Source organism: Megalobrama amblycephala, unplaced genomic scaffold (assembly GCF_018812025.1).
Source record: "Megalobrama amblycephala isolate DHTTF-2021 unplaced genomic scaffold, ASM1881202v1 scaffold430, whole genome shotgun sequence".
In the NCBI taxonomy this organism is placed as follows: domain Eukaryota; kingdom Metazoa; phylum Chordata; class Actinopteri; order Cypriniformes; family Xenocyprididae; genus Megalobrama; species Megalobrama amblycephala.
The window spans coordinates 23,051-44,739 of record NW_025953374.1 but is presented as its reverse complement, the minus strand read 5'-3'; the positions used below and the strand labels follow the sequence as shown (position 1 = coordinate 44,739).

The 21,689-nt window shown below is 37.2% G+C and overlaps 1 protein-coding gene and 1 pseudogene across 1 annotated transcript; one reads left to right on the top strand and one right to left on the bottom strand.

Annotated features, from left to right (window-relative positions):
- Nucleotides 1–9,376: 9,376 nt before the first annotated feature.
- Nucleotides 9,377–12,635, bottom strand: LOC125261554 (annotated as a pseudogene).
- Nucleotides 12,636–19,292: 6,657 nt separating this feature from the next.
- Nucleotides 19,293–21,386, top strand: LOC125261553 (P2Y purinoceptor 12-like). The gene has a single exon (XM_048180107.1). It carries the CDS (start codon nucleotides 20,213–20,215, stop codon nucleotides 21,371–21,373), a length of 1,161 nt encoding a protein of 386 aa, XP_048036064.1. The 5' UTR covers nucleotides 19,293–20,212; the 3' UTR covers nucleotides 21,374–21,386.
- Nucleotides 21,387–21,689: the final 303 nt, after the last annotated feature.

Genomic DNA, 21,689 nt, shown 5'->3' with positions numbered 1-21,689 from the left:
AGGATCATGTGACACTGAAGACTGGAGTAATGATGCTGGAAATTCAGCTTTGATCACAGAAATAAATTATATTTTAAAGTATATTAAAATAGAAAACCATATTTTTAAATTGTAATAATATTTCACAATATTACTGTTTTCCCTGTATTTATTATGAAACAAATGCAGCCTTAATGAGCATAGAGACTTCGTTCAAAAACATTAAAAATAGTATTTTTCAAACTTTTGACTGGTAGTGTACATCCATATGCAAGTTCATTTGTGCCTTGTGCCTATATTAATGAAACAGTATGTATTTTAATGTTTCCTGCTTGTCCCATTTACATCGATTGTAAGTGTCTGACAATTTATTTCTGAGGTGACTGACATCATGCCACAAATGACGCTGATGGAGTTTAACTTGTGTTGAATCCACAAAATACCTTTACATGTTATTTTCCCCCACCATGCAACAATGTCCTGTATCAACAGAAGTAGAAGTGAATAAATGAACAAACCCCATAATAATTCAATAAATGTAATTATTAACCTGATATAAAACTTTTCACAAGAAAGTGGATTCATGCACTTATGATAATGCTGAATTGTTAACGTTGAGCAAATATTGCACCATTTACTTTAGGCCAGGTTTCAGTTGGTTAATGCCACAGTCTATTTCAGTTGCCTCAAAACAGCAATGTGCCGTCAACGCACCTGAACACACCTCGTTTTCAGACCAGCACCCCCATGGGAGCACAAATGGGTGCAAATGCATATGCTATTTAAACGTGGCGCAGGATGTGAAAATTATAACTGCATCGGGCTGAAACTAGCAAAAAACACTTGCATCGTGCCTGGCGCCGCATTGCGCTGGGTGTATGATAGGGACCTAGGAGCGGTCCCCAAAGGTAGTTTAATGGAACTATTGCAATTATTGTATAACGTACAAACTGCATAGTTAAAGTTGTTGCCAAAACCAAAGAAATCCAGAACTTCAAATAAAAAGTTGTGGTTTACGGTATTGAGCGCTTTATAATAAACTATAAAGAGAATGTAACTATCATCATTTAAAAGAAAATCATAATCAATCAAATCTAATATTAATCAAATATTATTGCCAATATATCTTCCACATATAAAGCCAGATTGACAATCATCTATGAAACTAACTTTAGTCGATTTGCAAACATATGTGAAAATAATTTAGTATCATTTTGGACTTAAGCTATCCTTAAATTGAATATCTTCGAGCAATAAATTGTTTAATTTCCAGTAGCTGAAATTAAATCCTCGAGTTCTTGTATCTCCAAGGTTGATTACTTTATGAATCATTTTATGGTCTTTGAAGACTGAAGGCACAATATTAATCTCCTTTCCAAGTTCCTCAGAAGTTAACTAAAAGTAAGGTATGCTTGTCACCATAGATGTTCCCCATAGCAATTTTCCATCATGAGTTGTTGTCAGCATTAGTAATCTAAATAAATGTGTTCATGTATCATTTGGTGTATTGGTGCAGTGAGCTTATTATGGCTTATGGTAAGAATTTACAGTATCTTAAGACTGGAAATAATTGTGTTTATATAGAGTGGTTCTGAAAACTTCTCTGTTTTGGTTCATATGTAGAGTAGTCTGTCTAAAAATACACTGTATGTAATACTACTGTTTGATTGTGCACATCTATTTTCTATTTGTATTTTACCATTTGTTTTGCCATTGCTGTGTGTTTAGATTCTAGTCATATGGTGCAAAATCACTAAGTGGTTTATAGGTTTTTTTTTATTTATATTTTATTATTATTATTATTATTATTATTATTATTATTATTTCAGTCCGAATTCAGGCCCCGTTATAGCACAGAAACTGCAATCATTAAAATTACAAATGATTTACTTCTGACCAAGGCTGTATCTCAATACTAGTTTTACTTGATCTTAGTGCTGCGTTCAACACTAATGCTGCATTCACACGGGGAGTCAGCTTCAACGCTTGACGGAAAGCGTGTCTGAAGCTTGTGTTGACGTGACCGTTATAGTGATAACAGCCAATCACATTACTTTCCGGTGTTGCACGAATGCAATTAGCTAGCGACTGCTCTAGGGTATTTGCATAGGGCGATCTGATTGGATGACGCCTGCGTTGGCACTTGAAAAGTTGAGAAATCTTCAACTTCTGCCGCTTGCAACGCGAGTGTAGCGACATGACGGAACCCACAATTCAGTTCGGCAACGCATGTCGTCACCCATTCAAAGTAAATGAGAAGCGTTAACGCCGGCGCCCCGTGTGAATGCAGCGTAAAGGTTAGGGCTGGTCGATGAATCAAAGTAATTGAAACCGAAATTCAGAACCTCACCAACGTAATATTCCCATGCCGGTTATTTCGTTTTTTTTAATCCTGTTAATATTTCCCCCTTAAAAACATACTACAGTATGTGTAGCCACGTGACTCTGCCCTGTCATAGTGATGGCGCGTGAACGGTGAGCCTTGCGTCTTGACTAAACTTCACTTCACTAATTCACACACGCAATTGCTCTCATTACTGGTACTGTGCTAATTTAACTTTATCTGATTTACAACAAGCAGAAATCTGTAAGAAATGTACCAACCATGCATAGATAAAATAACTGCTGAAATTGAGCTGTTTTGTCAGATTGCTTTTTCAATAGGAAAAAAATATCCCACCTTTAATAGTCAATCATATTTACAGTACAAACCTTGTCAGTGAACTATGAGGGCAAAAAAACAAAAACAAAATCGTTCATTAATCATAATCAAAGTAAATTTTTTTAATTAATCGAGGTTTTGATTTTAGGCTATAATCGTCCAGCCCTACTAAAGGTCATAAAATACTCTTGGATCGATTACAAAATTATAGTGGGATTCAGGGACAGGCATTAAGGTGGTTTAGATCATACCTATTAGACCATTTTTTGTCCATTTAAACAGGGAAAAAGTCTAAGATAACATCAGTAAATTATGGAGTGCCACAAGGTTCTGTGTTAGGCCCTCTGCTGCTTTTCTTATGTAGTATTTTTGTTTGTTTCCAGTCCAAATATCTAAAAATTCTTAAATCAAGAAGCATTTACTAGATAAGTAAAATGATGTAAGATATTATATCTTGTTTTCTGAAAGAAAATCTAAATTAATTGAGTCTTTGCTTAAAACAAGCAAAATTATCTGCCAATGGGGAAAGAAAAATAATCTTGTTCTTTTTATAGTGTCCTTACTTTCTTTTATACTTGGTTTAATATTGCTCAGGATAAAAAAGAAGTTCAAGTTAATTGTTAATCATAAGCGGGATGTTCAAGGTTCAGTAGATGTTTATCTCTAATTTCAACATGTGGCACTATGACTCAAAGGTTTTTTGTTTGTTTGTGGTTTTTTAAAGCATTTTTAAAAAAATATATACTGTATAGATCAGCGGTCGGCATCCTTTTTGGATGTGGACAGCTAATCACAGAAAGTGTACCTACGGTTGTGTGAATGGATGGTTTAAATCTCACATTTTAATAGTATTTATCGCACCTAACTTAATAAAACAGGCCTTGAATATGAGGAATGATTACATCAAAATGTATGTCCATATGCAAGTTTAAGTGACTTTATTTATGACGGAACCCACAATTCAGTTCGGCAACGCATGTCGTCACCCATTCAAAGTAAATGAGAAGCGTTAGCGCAGCGTAAAGGTTAGGGCTGGTCGATGAATCAAAGTAATCGAAAACCGAAATTCAGAACCTCACCAACGTAATATTCCCATGCCGGTTATTTCGTTTTTTTAAATCCTGTTAATATTTCCCCCTTAAAAACATACTACAGTACAAGTTAGTCAAGCACCACTTACTTCTGCAAAACCGAACTGTAGATGGTAATCTACCACACTATTTAAAGGGGTCATAAAGTGGATTTTTTATTATTATTATTTTATAATGTTTCCTGATGTGCATTTATAATGTTAGCATGCTTTTTACATAAAAAGGTCATAATTTAGAAATAAAAGTCATAAAATGTGTCGATATTGCGATTGAATTACCAAATAATCCACAGTGAATGTAAAAATAAACTGAATTTATTCTTCTCTGACATCAAGATCCTTCAGCAGCTTATGCAAAGATTATGTTTTTCCACAGCCAGGAACAGTATAGCATCACAATCTTGTTATTACATATAAAAAAAAGCATCTTGTTTGAGTATTATACTGTAAGTTATGTGAAGTTATAATTGCCTGAAATGCTTGAAACTACATTTATGCAATTTCATTTACAGAGTAAAGTCAGTGTTAAGGGCTAATGACAGTAACAGTGCACGGTAATATTTACTTGATTTTGAGTTTCTTAAAGTTTTTTACAGAATAATATTGTGAGGTTGTAATTGTTTTAGTCTGAAAAAAAAAAAGAATTTCAGAATATTAATCTGTGATATGAAGAAATCTTTCAAGAGGGGAAATGTGGTGTTTCTTAGTTTGAGCACAAGGTGGCAGTATAATGCTTGAGTATTGAGGTGGTGCTGAGTATGATCAAAGAAGAGAAGTGTGTTATCTTAAATAATAGCTCCCGTTTCTATCATGCGCAGGTACTGTGCAGATGGCCAAATACTAAAGTTACAGAATCCTTTATCATGATATCAAGAATAATTATGAATTTCTTATTAATATTTCAACAAAAAAAAAAAAATGTCTCCAGGGAAAAAAAATACTATCATCTGTGTGTGCGTCAATAAATACATATAAATACATAGTTCACATGTGTTCACTTCACATTAAGGTTCACTTTCACAGGTTATTAATGTTTATAACTCATGAATAAATGGTTTACATGTGTTTACTTTACATTAAGTTTTTTTTTCGGGCAATGAATCGGTCCTCCAATTTGATCAAAGGAAGAATATACATTTTGTTAAAGGTGCCCTAGAATTAAAAATTGAATTTACCTTGGCATAGTTGAATAACAAGAGTTCAGTACATGGAAAAGACATACATTGAGTTTCAAATTCCATTGTTTCCTCCTTATATAAATCTCATTTGTTTAAAAGACCTCCGAAGAACAGGCGAATCTCAACATAACACCGACTGTTACGTAACAGTCGGGATGATTAATATGTACGGCCCAATATTTGCATATGCCAGCCCATGTTCCCAACATTATGAAAGGCATTAGACAACGTCTGGATCTGCACAGCTGAATCATCAGACTAGGTAAGCAAGCAATAACAACAGCGAAAAATGGCAGATGGAGCAATAATAACTGACATGATCATGATTACATGATATTTTTAGTAGTTATATTTGTAAATTGTCTTTCTAAATGTTTCGTTAGCATGTTGCTAATGTACTGTTAAATGTGGTTAAAGTTACCATCGTTTCTTACTGTATTCACAGAAGACAAGAGCCGTCACTATTTTCATTTTTAAACACTTGCAGTCTGTATAATTCATAAACACATCTTCTTTATAAATCTCTCCAACAGTGTGTAATGTTAGCTTTCGCCACGAAGCACAGCCTCAAACTCATTCAGAATCAAATGTAAACATCCAAATAAATACTATACTCACATGCATGCAGCATACATGACGAACATCTTGTAAAGATCCATTTAAGGGTTATATTAGCTGTGTGAACTTTGTAAATGCACTGTATTATAGAGTCGCGAGCTCGATGGGCAGGGAGCACAAGATTTAAAGGGCCAGCAGCCCTGAATCGGTGCATAGTTAATGATGCCCCAAAATAGGCAGTTTAAAAAAATTAATTTAAAAAAATCTATGGGGTATTTTGAGTTGAAACTTCACAGACACATTCAGGGGACACCTTAGACTTATATTACATCTTGTAAAAAAACGTTCGATGGCACCTTTAATATGGCTCTGATAGCAGCAAATAAATGTATAGCCATACACTGGAAATCAGAAGAACCGCTCAGTCATGCTGTATGGTTTAGGGTGGCAGATACTTTTAATAGTTTCTTCACAAAAATTGCAAGTAATCTGGTGCAGAAGCTTCCATCTGCGTCAGGTGTTTTTAGTGATCCACAGAGGGTGCATAAGTTTTATGAAGATAAGGGAGTTCAGCCAAACACTTTTTATTTCAAACAAGTATCAGAGGAGCTGGTAGCCTACTAAAAAAACTCAAAGGCCTAAATCTTTCCAAGGCTACTGGGTTTGATAACATCCCTGCCAGATTTCTTAAGGATGCTGCTGAAATAATCACTCCTGTCATAACTTATCTTATTAATTTATCTATTGAAAAAAATCATTTCCCCAGTAATTTTAAGGTGGCAAGAGTGATACCTTTATATAAAAAGGAGCCCAAATCTGATCCTGGAAATTTTTGCCCTGTATCTATCTTGTGTTCAATATCAAAAATTGTGGAAAGGATCATTTATGAGCAAATAGACAGTTATTTAGCAGAACATAACCTTTTATTTGACTTCCAATCAGGTTTTAGAAAGGCCCATTCCACTGATACCTGTCTGCTTTATCTTACAGACTTTATTAGGAAAGAGGTAGAAAAGGGGAAGGTGAGGTCATACCTGGTGGGCAGAGAACAGGTGGTAGATGTGGAAGGGTCCTTGTCCTCACCACTTAAATTAACTTGCGGAGTTACCCAGGGGAGTATTTTGGGTCCTCTTTTTTTTCTATTATATGTCAATGATATGTCGTCAGCTATAAACTGTAATTTGTTTTTATTTGCAGATGACTCAGCTATTCTAGTCTCTCATAAAGACAAATCAGAGGTTGAAAGGCTGCTTAGTTCAGAACTCCTTAAAGGATTAGTCCACTTTTAAATACACTTTTCCTGATAAATTTACTCACCCCCATGTTATCCAAGATGTTCATGTCTTTCTTTCATCAATCGAAAAGAAATGAAGGTTTTTGAGGAAAACATTCCAGGATTATTCTCCTTACAGTGGATTTCAATGGCTACCAACAGGTTGAAGGTCAAAATTACAGTTTCAGTGCAGCTTCAAGGGCTTTGAACGATCCCAGATGAGAAATAAAGGTCTTATCTAACGAATCGATCGGTCATTTTCGAAAAAAATACAACCGTTTACGCTTTATAAACAAAATATCGCCTTGAACGTACTTTCCGCTTCCGCATTCTTCATAACGCTTACGCTGAATGTCCTACGCCTTCCCTATTCAAGTTACGGAAAAAAACGAAACTGGCGCCGTGTTCGTTCCATAAGTAGAATAGGGAAGGCGTAGAACATTCAGCGTAAGCGTTATGAAGAATGCGGAAGCGGAAAGTACGTTCAATGCGATATTTTGTTTATAAAGCATAAACGGTTGTATTTTTTTCGAAAATGACCGATCGATTCTCTAGATAAGACCCTTATTTCTCATCTGGGATCGTTCAAAGCCCTCGAAGCTGCACTGAAACTGTAATTTTGACCTTCAACCTGTTGGTAGCCACTGAAATCCACTGTAAGGAGAAAAATCCTGGAATGTTTTCCTCAAAAACCTTCATTTCTTTTCGACTGACGAAAGAAAGACATGACCATCTTGGATGACATGGGGGTGAGTAAATTTATCAGGAAAAGTGTATTTAAAAGTGGACTAATCCTTTAACCTCAGTGTTTGGCTAACAGACAACAAGTTGTCTATCCACCTTGGCAAAACAGAGTCAATTCTTTTTGGGTCTAGAGATAAACTGAAAAAGGCTATGGGTTTTAGGGTAGTCGTAGGTATTGTTGAAATTACAGCCAAGGAAGCAGTTACTTACTTGGGCCGTATATTAGATAACAAACTGTCAGGGGAGCTTATGGCTCGAAAAATTATCTTAAAGGTAAGCCAAAGGACTAAGTTCCTGGCAAGAATATCCAGCCTCTTAGATAATAAAACATTAAAAATCCTGGCTGATGCGCTTGTTCAATGTCATCTTGACTATGCCTGTACATCTTGGTACACAGGCACTACTTAAGGTCTTAAAGACAAGCTACAGATCTGTCAAAATAAACTAATCAGAGTGATCCTTAAATTACACCCTAGAACTCATCTTCTTCCTGACCATTTCTCAAATCTTGGGTGGCTCAGAGTGGAGGAGAGGGTTTCTCAACTTAAACTGTGTTTAGTTTATAAGATAAGAAATAATCTGGCACCCAAGTATTTATGTGATTACTTTTCAAAAATTAGTGATACGCACAATTATTGCACCAGGGGGAGTTCCACAGATTACAGGCCCTGGCGCTTTAAGAGCTGTGTGGGAAAGTACTCTTTCCTATACTCTGCAGCTGTCTTGTGGAATGGTTTACCTTTAAACCTTAAACTGTTGAGCTCTTCCTATTATCATTTTAAATCTTCAATAAAAAATTGGTTATTAAACTTATAAAGAGAAAAAAAAGAAAAAAGTAAGGAAATAGAAACCCTTGAGGTAGTAGGAATATTGTATTGACTGCTTGTCTTTTGGGAATTGTGTTTTTATTTTGTGTTTTTGGTTTATTTTTTTGTATTTTTTATGCTCCCTTTCTTCATTGTCCTCAATGTTGTTAGTACATGTACTGTTACTCATCTTCCATCTTAAGGACCACAATGGAAATAAGCCTATGGGCTTTTTGTGTTTTTATCCTTTTGAACACTTCGTGTTGATTGTTGTTGTTCAGTAAAGTATTCAATCAATCAGTCAATCAATCAGTCAATCAATCAATAGGGAACTTTTGTCTTATGTGCCTGTGGAAAAAATAATGTATAATTTGAAAAAAAAAAAAAAAATCATTGATGTTTGAAAAGAGTTGGGGCAAATTTATTGAATATTTCAATAATTTGGATGTTACATTGATTGGAAATGCTGATGTGATAATGTAACCCTTCTTTACTTTAACTTTTTAAAATGTATTTATATATTATTATTATTATTATTATTATCTTACACATCAGCTCAAGCTCTTGTAATAATGTCCATGCAAGTGTTCTGTCTCTTGAGGGGGTGGGACAGGGGTGAGAGGGTGTTTAGAAAAAATTGTTTACTGAAATTATTCTGTAAATTGTTCATCTGAAAGTAATATATTGATTAAAAAAAAGGTTCAATTTCATCTTGATAAACAAGCTGTGGATAGGCATCATGATCTTTTTGGAGAGTATCATGGGTAAGACAGAAACTTCTGGTAAGCAACATAGTAAGAAAAGTGGCAGTCATGAGATATTAAAAAGAAAAGCACAAACACAACACCCTTCACTCTGATTATGATAGTCCATTTTTGCTGCATCATTAAATAAACCATGAATCTGGTTTTGAGTTAAATAAGTGTGAATAAATACATTTATTAAGCATTTATAACATGTGAGTTAAAAACAGCTCACTAATTGGCAGGTATTGCATTAAAGTCGCCCTTTTTATTCATGCAGTTATAACTGCTTATTAATGATTTATAATGCATTTGTAAATGACAAACACCTTTATAAACCAGCATAATTACAAAATGTATGCTTAATGTCACTGCATTGTTTTGTGCACATTTTTTTTTTTTTATTAATTTTTGTATGCTGATCCTGCTAGCTATCTACATTTGAATGGCGAGCCAGAGCCCTGATCTACAATTCAAAAAATAATTATGATTCTTCATGGATCGGTTTAACTTTACAGCTAAACTGAGATCTCACACAAACACACTACCCAGGTAGAAATCACAAAAAGTCAAACACAAAAATGTCACGCAATGACATTTGAGGATTATACACACACACCAATGGAGTTATAAGGACTATTGACTATTGAGACTTTGATTTATTTGTTTTGATTCATCGAATTCACATACAACTTTGGACCATTTGGACCACAAAACCATTCTTCCACTTTGTTCATGGTGTTGAGTTTGATGAAGACAATTGTGTATTTGTTTAAATTGTGGTAATTGTTTATTCAAACTTTATTTTCTTGCATGTTTGCAATAAAAGAGCCGGCTGTTAATTTATTAAATATCAATTGACTCAACCAAATGAATCCTCCTCGAGTCGAACCTAGTCCATATTTAAACTCTATTCAGTATAGTATGCTGAATAAATATAATGTATAAGATAGAAAAAAAACATTATTGAACATGGCCGTAAAGTGGCACTACATTTCTGAGACTAGACAATTCAACAGTGATAAAACATAAACACAACATATGACCTTACACACAATTCTGGACATTTAACTAACAAATAATAATAAACTTTAAAAAGTAGCATCTCAAAGCGCTTCACAGGAGAAAAAAAAAGAAAACATACAATTATACAAACAATACCTTTATATAAGTGAGATATAAAAAACTATAAACTAAATATATAAAAAATAAAACTCCACCAAACCAGTTTCACTTAATTACACTTAATTTACTCTTTACGAGTAAATGGACAGTCAGAGCTTATACAGATGCAAAGCATGCTGGGTAACTGACAGTACATAAACAGTATTTCATGAGTTCACGTGAAATATTTGGTGTGCTGTCCGAGGACAGTTCCGAGCTTGGAATGTGGCCCGAAGCCAGAGTACTCCCCCAAATCCCTGGCTGGGATAGGAACTAGCCGAGAGTGAGTGGTCGGGGTGGCGAAGGGACTCAGAAAAGACTGTCGAGGAATGGAGGTGTGTCGGCTATCTATATCTAGGCCTCCAATTGTACTGATTGGGTAGATCATGTGCTCCTCCCGATTTTTGTTAATAAAACATATAAAGTGTGAGTATTTCTTTCAGTCAGGGTTGTTTCTCCTGAGCTTTTTCTCTGTGATGTTGCTCACAAGCTTTTCAATCTCACACAGAGACACTGAGGAGTTCAAACCATAGACCCTAAATCCAGCACAGAGAGACTGAGTGTGTAATGTGGAGGTGAATGTGTGCAAGTGTGTGAGTGTGTGTGTGTCAGAGACGCTGTAGAAGGACAGAGTGCCGGTCGCCACGTCCACATACACTCCGATTCTCTTACATGGATGACAGTGAACTTATTTTCATGACAGACAGTGAATTTGTCATTAGAGCGTTTCAGACTCCAGGAGTTTTTATTGCATCCAAACAAACAGTCATCACTCCGTCCTTTCCTGTTGATTCCTTTATATGTCACTGATATAACAGCATCTCCACTCCATTCAGCTTCCCAGTAACAGTGTCCAGACAGACTCTCTCTACTCAGAACTTGAAGAGACTTGTCAAATCTCTCTGGATGATCAGGATATGACTGAGACTCTCTCACATGTGTCACCTTTCTGTTCTCCTCAGACAGAATGAGATCATTGTGAGCTGTGTTTGGATCCAGTGTGAGATCACAGGCATCTGAAAACAAGAAGATAAACATTTATAACAAACAACAATCACTAAAGGTGTGTGTGTGTGTGTGTGTGTGTGTTTGTACATACATTTGAGTAGTCCTGCTGTAATCCTGAACTCTCCTCCATGATCCACACTATAAAACACAGTGTCAAATTCAGTCAGTAAACCCACACAGTGCAGGGCTGAGTGATTAATCAAATTATGTTTCCTGTTACTCAAGATAAATAGGTTATAATGCCACATCCAGAGTTGCCAAGTTTACCAGTTTATTAAGCACCCCCAAAAAGCATAAGGTCTTTATATATTTGTTTGCTGTTAGTTATAAGGATTGTATTTGTGTAAATTCGCTGTTTATGTTGATGATAATGCAAGGGAGAGAGAGTTTATGGAAAAGACGTTAATGTGCACTTCTTATACTGTTTTATTCAGCTCTTACTGTGATTTTCTGGAGCAAAAACGGACATCTTTTGTGAACAAAAAAATCAAATAAAATGAACAAAATGCTTTCGTTACAATTCTTCACCACATTTACTATGTTGCATGCAAGCTAACTCAAGAGCTGAGACCTGACATGAGATTTAATCATAGCCACCACTCATGTCCATATTGATAAATGCTAAGTTTTGCATGGAAATGATTTTTTAATTTCTAATTAAATTTCTTTTCTAATTTTTTGTTGAACCTTCGTTTTGTAAATGAGGGCCAATATGTGTTATGGCTAATGATTGCTTCTAATCTGCTGTTGATTAATTATGACAATGCTTACTTTGTGATGTTTATATTGTTATATGTTGTAGATGGTTGTATGAGTGTATGTTTTATCTCTCTCCCCATTTTGAGTGAGCAGCTCAAATTTATTATAATTATTATTATATTGATCAGATTTTTACATTTACTTTACATGGTTTGTAATCTGAAAGAATTACTCTTAATATCTCTGACAAAGAGATATTTGATTAATTAATGATATCTAAAAATTCCTGCTTAACATACTTGAGTTTGTTCAATGTGCAGTTTGGATGGTTGAGTGCATCGGAGAGCATCTCGACTCCTGAATCTCCTGGGTGATTGTAGCTCAGATCCAGCTCTCTCAGGTGTGAGGGGTTTGAACTCAGAGCTGAAGACAGATAACCACAGCCTTCCTCTGTCACCATACAGCCAGACAATCTACAAACACATATGGAAACAGTCCACATGGTTATTTTGGCATTAAGAAATCAACCACACAGTGACCTGTGCAGTTTATTTTTTTGCAGTTACAATAACTAGTATTCATTTTTGTTTCTAATTGTAGTGAAGTCAACAGAAACATTTCTACTCCAGTAAAGTACTTAAGAACATGCACAAATAATTATCTACATTGTCACTAAATATATATAAATAGTGACAATGTAGAAATTATTTGTATATATCTATATCTATCTATCTATCTATATCTATATATATATATATATATATATATATATATATATATATATATATATATAAAACGTAGTTTGTATATACGGGAAGAAGGAAGCGGGAACCGGCGACCTTTCAAACAATAATATTTAATTCAAAATAAACAAATACAAAATGAAAGTAATGCCGACAGACCCTCACGGATGTCTGCCGGCCACACAAACATAACAAAACATAAAATAAAGTCCAGGCCTGGTCCTCTCTCGTCCTTCACTGTCGTCACTCCTCCTTTTATGCTTCTGGAGATCCTCTGTGAGAGACTCAACCATTTTTTTTTTACAAAATTCCAAGTATCATAAAAATGCTTGTCCACATTGCCATTATGTATGATGTATTATATTTATGATGTAGTTCACAAACTTTTGCCCTTGAAACCCTCCATCCTTACATAAATATGTGATGACCAATTGATATTAAATGCATAGGTGTAAATCTTAACAAAATATTCTGGAAGCCATAGATATTTTTGTGAAAATTCTGACGCTGACTGGAAACTTAAAAAACAAGATTTGAGATAGATTATAACAGTCACAAGCCTGTTATAGGGCTCGTTCTCTAGGGGCACTAGAGGGCAACATGTTTATGTATAAAGGCCGGAACACACCAAGCCGGCGCCAACGAACTAGTGGTGATGAAAGCAGACTGTGGGGTTGGCTCACGTCGACAGCATCTGTGTCAAAAGTTGGCCTGACAAACCAAACCAATGCTAGACAGCCAACGGCCAAGTAGCACGTCAGTTCTGCACCTGCGTAAGATGAAATGCCTTTCTGAACCAGCAGGTGGCAGTATCTGAACAGCCAATCAACTTCAGCCAACAGTACGGAACAAACTGAGAAAAGTTAGTCGGGCGACGAACAAAAACTGCCAGACAGCCGACTGTTGGCTTGGTGTGTTCCTGCCTTTAATCATGTGCTCCTTGCCATGTGCTCCTTGAGTCCTTGTTGAGAAAAATTTGTTTTATGTTCAACTGAAAGTAAGTGATGTTATATTTGTGTATGAAATTTATCTTTGACTTATTTTTGCATTGTTTTGCATTTTGTACACTACTGGTATTTTGCATTCAATGAGAGTCTCTGATTTATGTTTATGCTTTGTTAAACAAACTATGTTATTGCAGTAGGTTTCCTTTTATAAATGAGTTGTATGACTGGTTTTGGGTTTAGTTCAATCAGAAACGGTTATAACATATTGAGTAAATGGATGTGATTATTAGCTGATTCTGATCAGTGCCCAATTATTTGGAACATTCATTTATATTTGACCTCAAAACATAAGTTCCCCAGGATGGAAACCACTGTTTTAAACTAAAATGCCACGTAAACATTATAATTAATATTATAAAAATATCTGTCCCCTGTGGCATGTTGCACAAAGCTGGTTTCAGTTGCAACCTAAGTTAGTTTAAAATTAGTTTGAGCAATCTCTGTTTTGTTTTTTTTGGGCTCAAGAAGGTGGATTGGTTTTAAGTGGTGTTCATCGCTATGGTAACTTATGCTACACGGCTGACCTGCTCCGGAGCAGGTTTTATTCTGGGTTAGAGATTGCAGACCTAAACTGAACTGTGAGTAAAGTGACATGTATTTAATGCAATAAAGCCACTCCCCCTGTATCTCTATCTCCAAATTAAAGCAGTTTTGAATAAAAAAAAAAATTGGACAACATTTTTTGCTGCTAATTATTTATTATATTTATATTATATGAATTATAACTATGCATCATTTATATAATATCATTTCATATAGTTATTATATTAATTCACAATTAATATTAAATTTAGCTTTTAATTTAATATAAATATAATACATGCATTAATATATAAGTCTTTAAAACGGATTGAGCATATGTGTATTCATTTGAGCTCTTTGTAAAATAAAATCTGAGTTAACAGAGAACGTTTATACCGAGCATTGTGAAAACACTGAACCTGATCTAAACCAGGTTGGATTTGTATGGATTTGTCATCTCTAAACCTACTCTGAAACTCAGAGTTTGTTCAACTAGCTTCATGCAACATACCTCTGGGTGGGATCATGTCAAGGCTGTTATCGTATTTATTATAGAAAAAATAGACATTACGTTCTTTCTACATCTGACTTCCTGTAGATCCATCAAGAAAGGCTGATGTCTCTTTTCAGTTATCAGAAATATACCTATTTATTTTTAAAATAAGCTCCTAGTCAAGTGTAGCTCTTGTGTAGAGAGGTTGCTATAATATAGAATTATGACAAAGGTAGATGTGAAGGATATATAAAGGATCTCTATAGGATGTGATATCTTTGGAGAAGTGTCAGATATTTTTTTAGTCTCAGTACTGTTTAGTAAAATGTACTTTTTAGTTTTTATCATATTTAATCATCCTTGTCCTGGTTTTGTAGTAAAAAAAGCTTATTTTTCTCTTCCCCCTTCACTTACGGACCTGCCCACTGTACAACTCCTGTGCGTGGATCAGAGGGACCGTTCACTGGAAGATTATGCTAGGAACTTTTTAGACCTGGCTTGCCTTTCACACTACCCTGACCGTTCACTCTGTTGTCTAAGGCATGCCTACCAGTGAACAGTCCTTGAGCTTTCGTGGAGTGAGTGCTGGTGAACAACAGATTGGCATTCACCATTGGCCCAGTTGAGGACGTTGTCACCAGCCCCGCTCCAGATGCGTTGGATCCAAAGTCCAGCTATTCACCACCTGCAAGCTGTACAGAATATTTGTTACAGCCCACTGAGGACTATGTGACCGAGCCTGTCGTGATGAATGAGGCATAACCTGATATTACTGAGTTCAACATGTTCATGGGTCAACATTTTTGTTGATCCTGGAACAACATTGAAATCAACCAATCAGATTTGAGGGACAAGTTTACAGATTATGTCAAGTTTAGGCTTAAAATCATGAATTGGTGCTTCTACATCAGTGTTATTCATCTATCATTTCCCTCTGATTTTTGGGATAACTTATGGGTAGGGTTAGGTTTAGGAGTAGGAATAGGGTTAAGACTAAGTTTTCAGACTAGAATGTTGTTCCAGGATCAACAAAATATGTTGACCCAGGAACGCATCTAACTCATCAATATCAGGATGTGTATGAATGAGCCAGCAGGATTAAAGACTGAGGCAAACATCGCCCAGGATCCTGAGCATCAGAGTCTGACCAGGTGTGTGAGCCGGAAACACTGTGTGTTGCAGAGGGACTACTTCTGGAGTTCAATGGCATGGACGGAAGCCCCAGCCATATCCCTGCCACTGTGGATAAGTATTGCCTGGTCTCTGGAAATTATGTAGATGATTTTAAGGAGGATATAACCTTGAATCTCCCGCTGGTCCCACCCAGCTTCAAGTCTCCTGTGTTTACAAAGTTCCCGTTCTACCTCCATCTCCCGCTTCCTCTGACAGCCAGTTCCTCAACCCCTCTGCCCCCTTCTGACATCTCTCCATGGTGTGGATTGGCCTTGGGTCTTCCGGGCTCCAGCTCTGGCCTCTAGCCTCTGAACCCTTCACTCTGCTTTCAACCCATTGGCTCAGCCTTGGCTCCTTCCTCCCTTGGTTCCACTAGTCNTAAAAGTAAATTTTCTTGCGGTCAACTTAATCAACTGTTGTGCCAAAGCAAACTGATTCAGGTAGAAAAACTTATATCATACATGTTGATGAACTATCAACATATAAAACCATGTGATGATGCAAGCTGAAGAGTAGCCTGAATTGCTAAGAGTGATCATTTTTTTCTAAAATGTAGTGGTGAGGTAAAGTGAGACAAATGCTTTGGGGTAAAGTGAGACATAAGGCACAAGTTAAATTTAGTCTTAAACATATTTTAATGTAATATTACATTACATATGTTTTATTTTTAATGTCATAAACATTGTAGAAAAGCCATCATGCCTAGGCAAAACACCAGGAAGACAACCTCTGGGGCAAAACACCCTCGAGGAGAATGATGTGGCACATGTTCCTAAAAGTGATGTGGTAAAGAAGCTGCCTCAACCTAAAAGGCCTGGAGAGATGGAGAGAGCATCTCCTCATCTTTCCCTGTAACCTTCAGGGCTGGAATGTAGAGTAGGTCTAGTTGTAGAGTATGACAGTAGGCTGATGTTCTAATACAGGTGGGTCTAGTCCTGTGTTCTGAGTCCCAGGCTGTTCTAGCTGGTTCTGATTGTGCTTTGCTCTGACCTCCAGACACTAGCTGGCTCTAAGGGTGCGTTCACACTTGTAGTTCGGTTCGTTTGGTTTATTTGGTCCGGACCAAAGAAGAAAAAAAAAACATTTAGTCCCGGTCCAATTAGCGTTCAGATTGGCAATTTTATCACCAAACCAAAAGATACCGAACCTTGAGTTCATTACGTTCAATACATTCACAATGTGATTGGTCAGATTTTATGATGTATTGCCTATTTTGAATTGGAACTTAAAGGTACAATCTGTAAGATATTCGCAGTAAAATATCCAAAAACCACTAGGCTAGTGTTATATATTTTGTCCAGCTGATGACTAACAATATCTCTAATGTTTTCAACTCCTTGTAATCATGAGAAAATTCCCATTCTAAACAGTGACACGGGGCAGTGCAGTCGCCTGTCAATGACGTTGGTTACCCTTTGTTACCGCCTTTACTGACGTAGAAACCACATGACAACAGTGTCGTGGACAAATGCGAAAGTAGTGCCGAGCGTCCAGCAAACCACTAGCTTGCTTCAAGCTGTTCCTTATTTACTTCTTGCACGTTTTATGGTGGATTGTGTTACTTATTTATGGAACATAATTACTGTTTACCGTCTGCCGCTGGTTCTGTCGACAAGGACAGCTCCCGTAAACTTCATACTCATGACCGGAAAAGCGGAAGCGGCGCTGGTGACTGTGTTATAATAAAAGTCCCGCTGCTCGTGAGGCGTGTGTTGATCAATCGCTCCAGCTCCTCGTTCAGCTCCACAACACTCGCTCCTGCTCTGCTTCATTCTACAGTAACGTTAATAATCGCATCCATGAACATGAGTTCTTCCCGACTCCAATCCCTATTCTTTTGCACCGTCCGTTGAGATGGAGACCACATGTCCCAAGTTTCTGCTCTAAAACTTGGAGCCATTCAAACTACGCCTTTGTTTTGAATAGGCTTCTAGCGACCTCTAGCGGAAAAAAATATTACAGATTGTACCTTTAACAAACATCCAAAACAATGCTGTGTGCTGAGGTAAATGCGCTTTTTGTGTGTGCGTAGCCTGCATGTGATGGTATTTTGACCAGCTGGGAACTCATGAAGAGCTCATAAAATGTGTAAAGTAGTCAAAATAGCGGCGGGAATCCATCCGTTACACACACAAACGAGACGTGCATCTGATGCCTGTGATGGGCAAACTTGCGACTATGACAAGAAAAACCAACATGTGTGAGGATTCTATCCTTTTTAGAGTTTCTTTTTAGGCAGCGTTCACATATGTTCAAATGAACCGCGCTAACTGAGCAATTGCACCAGGGTTTGTTTTAATCGAACCAAACATGACAAGTGTGAACGCACCCTAAGGGTCCTGTGTTCTGACCCCCAGACTGTGTTCTAATCTAACTGGTTCTATCTGTCATTTGAATGTTAATTAAAATATTTTGAATTATATTATGTTGTATTTGATTTTGTTCAAAGTTACTTTCAAGTGTTTAGGAAAAAAAGTGCTTAATTGACCAATCCCCATGATTTTGTTACTAGTCCGACATTAGTTCTGGAATGTGTGGTTGTCAGACTAGCTGTCAGGATTCAAACGGTTACAACAAGTGTTGTTATGGTAGTTTCACAGTGGAAAAAGTAAGTGGATCAGTTTTACCCCCAGCTGGTTCACTTTACCCCCTTGATTTTTGTGGTCTGTCTCAGTTTACCCCTAAACTGGGGTAAAGTGAGACACAAGATGACTTTTTTTAAAAACAATCATATTTTCATGGATCTTCATCCTGAATACATTCTGATCATTTCCATGGCTAGGAAACATCCTGAATTAATGGGAAATGTGTACATTTTACTGATATATCATTTTAGCTCGCTTAGAGGGGAGCAAATGTAAAAAATGTCCCACTTTACCCCACTCTCCCCTACTGCTCTATCTTCACTAGAAAGGCAGCGCGATATAAACAAACCCAGACTAGAACTGAACACGGCAGCTTCACATCCTCTATAATCTGCCTCCTCGATGGCAGGAAAGTCTTTTAATTCAACGGAAAAGTCACTCCTCTTCATAACATAAGGATCGCGTCCAACATATGTTGTGATTTTCTGTTTATACCTTTCTAAACCAGCAAAGAAAGGACTTTTCTCCATCTCTTCCATTCTAATTTTCACTGCTTGCCCTCCACCGGTATTTCGCGCGTCACCAGAACCACGTGATTGCAAACAACCTATTAGTCAGTTTCAAAAATAAATACAAAACGTTGAAAGAAAACAAGTTGACAAAAAGATTGAATCCTATATTTGGTGATAATATAGCATAACGAGCGAATTACAAGCAATTTTTGACCGGGAACAAGGTGTTATAGGGTTTTCGGTAACACTTGAGAATAATGCTCCGTTATTAATAAGTAACTATGCAGGACTAATGAGTAGTACTACATTAACACTTCAGCTACTACTATTAACTAATATAGAAACAAGCTTAACTAATCAGTAAGTAATGTCAAATTTAGGACTAAGATAGTTCCTTATTAGCTAATCAATCATTACTTAATGAGATTAGCATTATTAATAACTATTAACTGACTGACGAAATGTAAAGAACATTATCATGTGTCTGAGACATAATCAGTCATCATTTTTACTCTGAATATAGTCATAAAACAAGTGTCAAGTGTTACCTAGTCACTATGCAGGAACTACTAGTGATCTGCACCATTATTTTAAAGTGAAAAACATCTTTTTCATTTTAAAATAACGGTCCAGATCACTAGTACTTCTTGAAGAATGACTAGGTACTTGAGTAATAAGTGATGCATTTTATGACCACGTTCTGAGTAAAAAAAGGAACTACTAGTTCCTTCAAGAACTACTATTGATCTGGACCATTACTTTAAAAGTGAAAAAGATGTTTTTGAAAAAGAAAATAATGGTCCAGATTGCTGGTAGTTCCTGCATAGTGACTAGGCAACACTTGAGTAATTAATGATGCATTTCATGACCACATTGAGGGTAAAAAAATATAATTACATATATCTCAGACACTTTAAAGCTTTATTAATTAGTAATTCTTAATAATTTGTCATAATGATGCCAATCTCGTTCTATAATTACTGATTAGCTAATAAGGAGCTATCTTAGTCCTAAATTTGATATTACTTACTGATTAGTTAAGCTTGATTCTATATTAGTTAATAGTAGTACCTTATGTGTTAAAGCAGTACTACAGATTAGTCCTGCATTACTTCCTGCATAGTCACTTATTATTGACGGACCATTATTCTAAAGTGTTACTGGGTTTTCAACACCGCACACGGGTTAAATGTAGTACATAGTAGCTAAAGACACTTAATATAAAAATTCTATGATACAGTAAGTCCTTTGTATTATACTATTAAAAAAATATATGCTAAACATGTTCTTTAGTCACATTCATTATGGTCGTTATGCTCTTCTAAATATAGGCAGTGTGTGTTTGTGTGACAGGAATTACTCCTCCATGGAGCTCACAACAGATGTCACGGACACTTACTCCAACCAGACCGACAGGAATCAGTCGTCGGAGGACTGTTCCCGCGACAGCGCTCTGAAGACGACCGTGTTTCCTCTCCTCTACACCATCCTCTTCATCCTGGGCATGTCACTGAATGGCCTGGCAGCATGGGTGTTCCTCCGAATCCCCAGTAAATCTCACTTCATCATCTATCTGAAGAACATTGTCGTGGCTGATATCATCATGACCCTCACCTTCCCCTTCAAGATCCTCAGCGACGCCAACTTAGCAACCGTCGGCGTGCGAGTGTTTGTCTGCCGCGTGTCCTCTGTGCTGTTCTACCTCACCATGTATATCAGCATCCTGTTCTTCGGCCTGATCAGCATCGACCGCTGCAGGAAGACCATGTGGCCCTTTGTGGGCACCAACGCTAGACGGCTGTTCCACAGAAAGCTCCTCTCGGCCTTCATATGGACGTCACTGTTTGCTCTCGCGCTGCCCAACGTGATCCTGACCAGCCGTCGCAACACTTCGGACCGCTTCAAATGCAGTGACCTCAAGACGGATCTGGGACTGAAGTGGCACGAGCTGGTCAACCACGTGTGCCAGGTGATCTTTTGGGGAAACCTCGTAACCGTGATAATATGTTACACGCTCATCTCAAAAGAGCTGTACAAGTCTTACGCCCGCACTCGCGCTCAACACGAGGCAAGGCAGGGAGCGAATGTCCCGCACAGACAGCTAAACAAGAGCAGCATTCAAGTGAACGTGTTCCTGGTGCTGGCCGTCTTCTTTGTTTGCTTCGTTCCCTTCCACTTCGCCCGAGTGCCGTACACTATCAGCCAGACACGAGGACGCATGTTCAACTGCCAGCAGAAGCTGTTCTTCTTCCAGCTGAAGGAGAGCACGCTGTGGCTGTCCTCCCTTAATTCAGTGCTGGATCCTCTCATCTACTTCTTCCTCTGCAAGTCCTTCAGGACATCCCTGTTCAACACCCTGCGTCTGTCTCCTGGCCACTGCGGGGAGCTTGGGACGGACTCGACCAGCACTCCTCTGGGCAACACGCAGACATGATGGACAGACGCTCTGTGCGAATCCATGTGAAAATGTTGTGGTTCTCCTACATGTCTACTCTTCCATTTAAACTGATTTACACAGCAAACATGGTGAATCAAAGCTTTTAACAACATCTGTCTCTCTCCTCTTCACTCTGGCTCTTTCCACTCTCTTTCACACAATTACCTCAGTCTGACCCTGATTCAAATCAAGAGGCTTTACCTGCCATGATTGGCTAGCGGAAGGAAGGATGTCAGCTGACACAACAGCAGGAGTGATCAATGTTCTCCATGTAGATGTGTGACCTTAAAGCTTGTGTTAAGATAAACATTCA

Excerpts from the sequence above, each read along its gene's own strand:
- LOC125261553 (XM_048180107.1), top strand. The coding sequence starts at position 20,213 with ATGCTAAACATGTTCTTTAGTCACATTCATTATGGTCGTTATGCTCTT.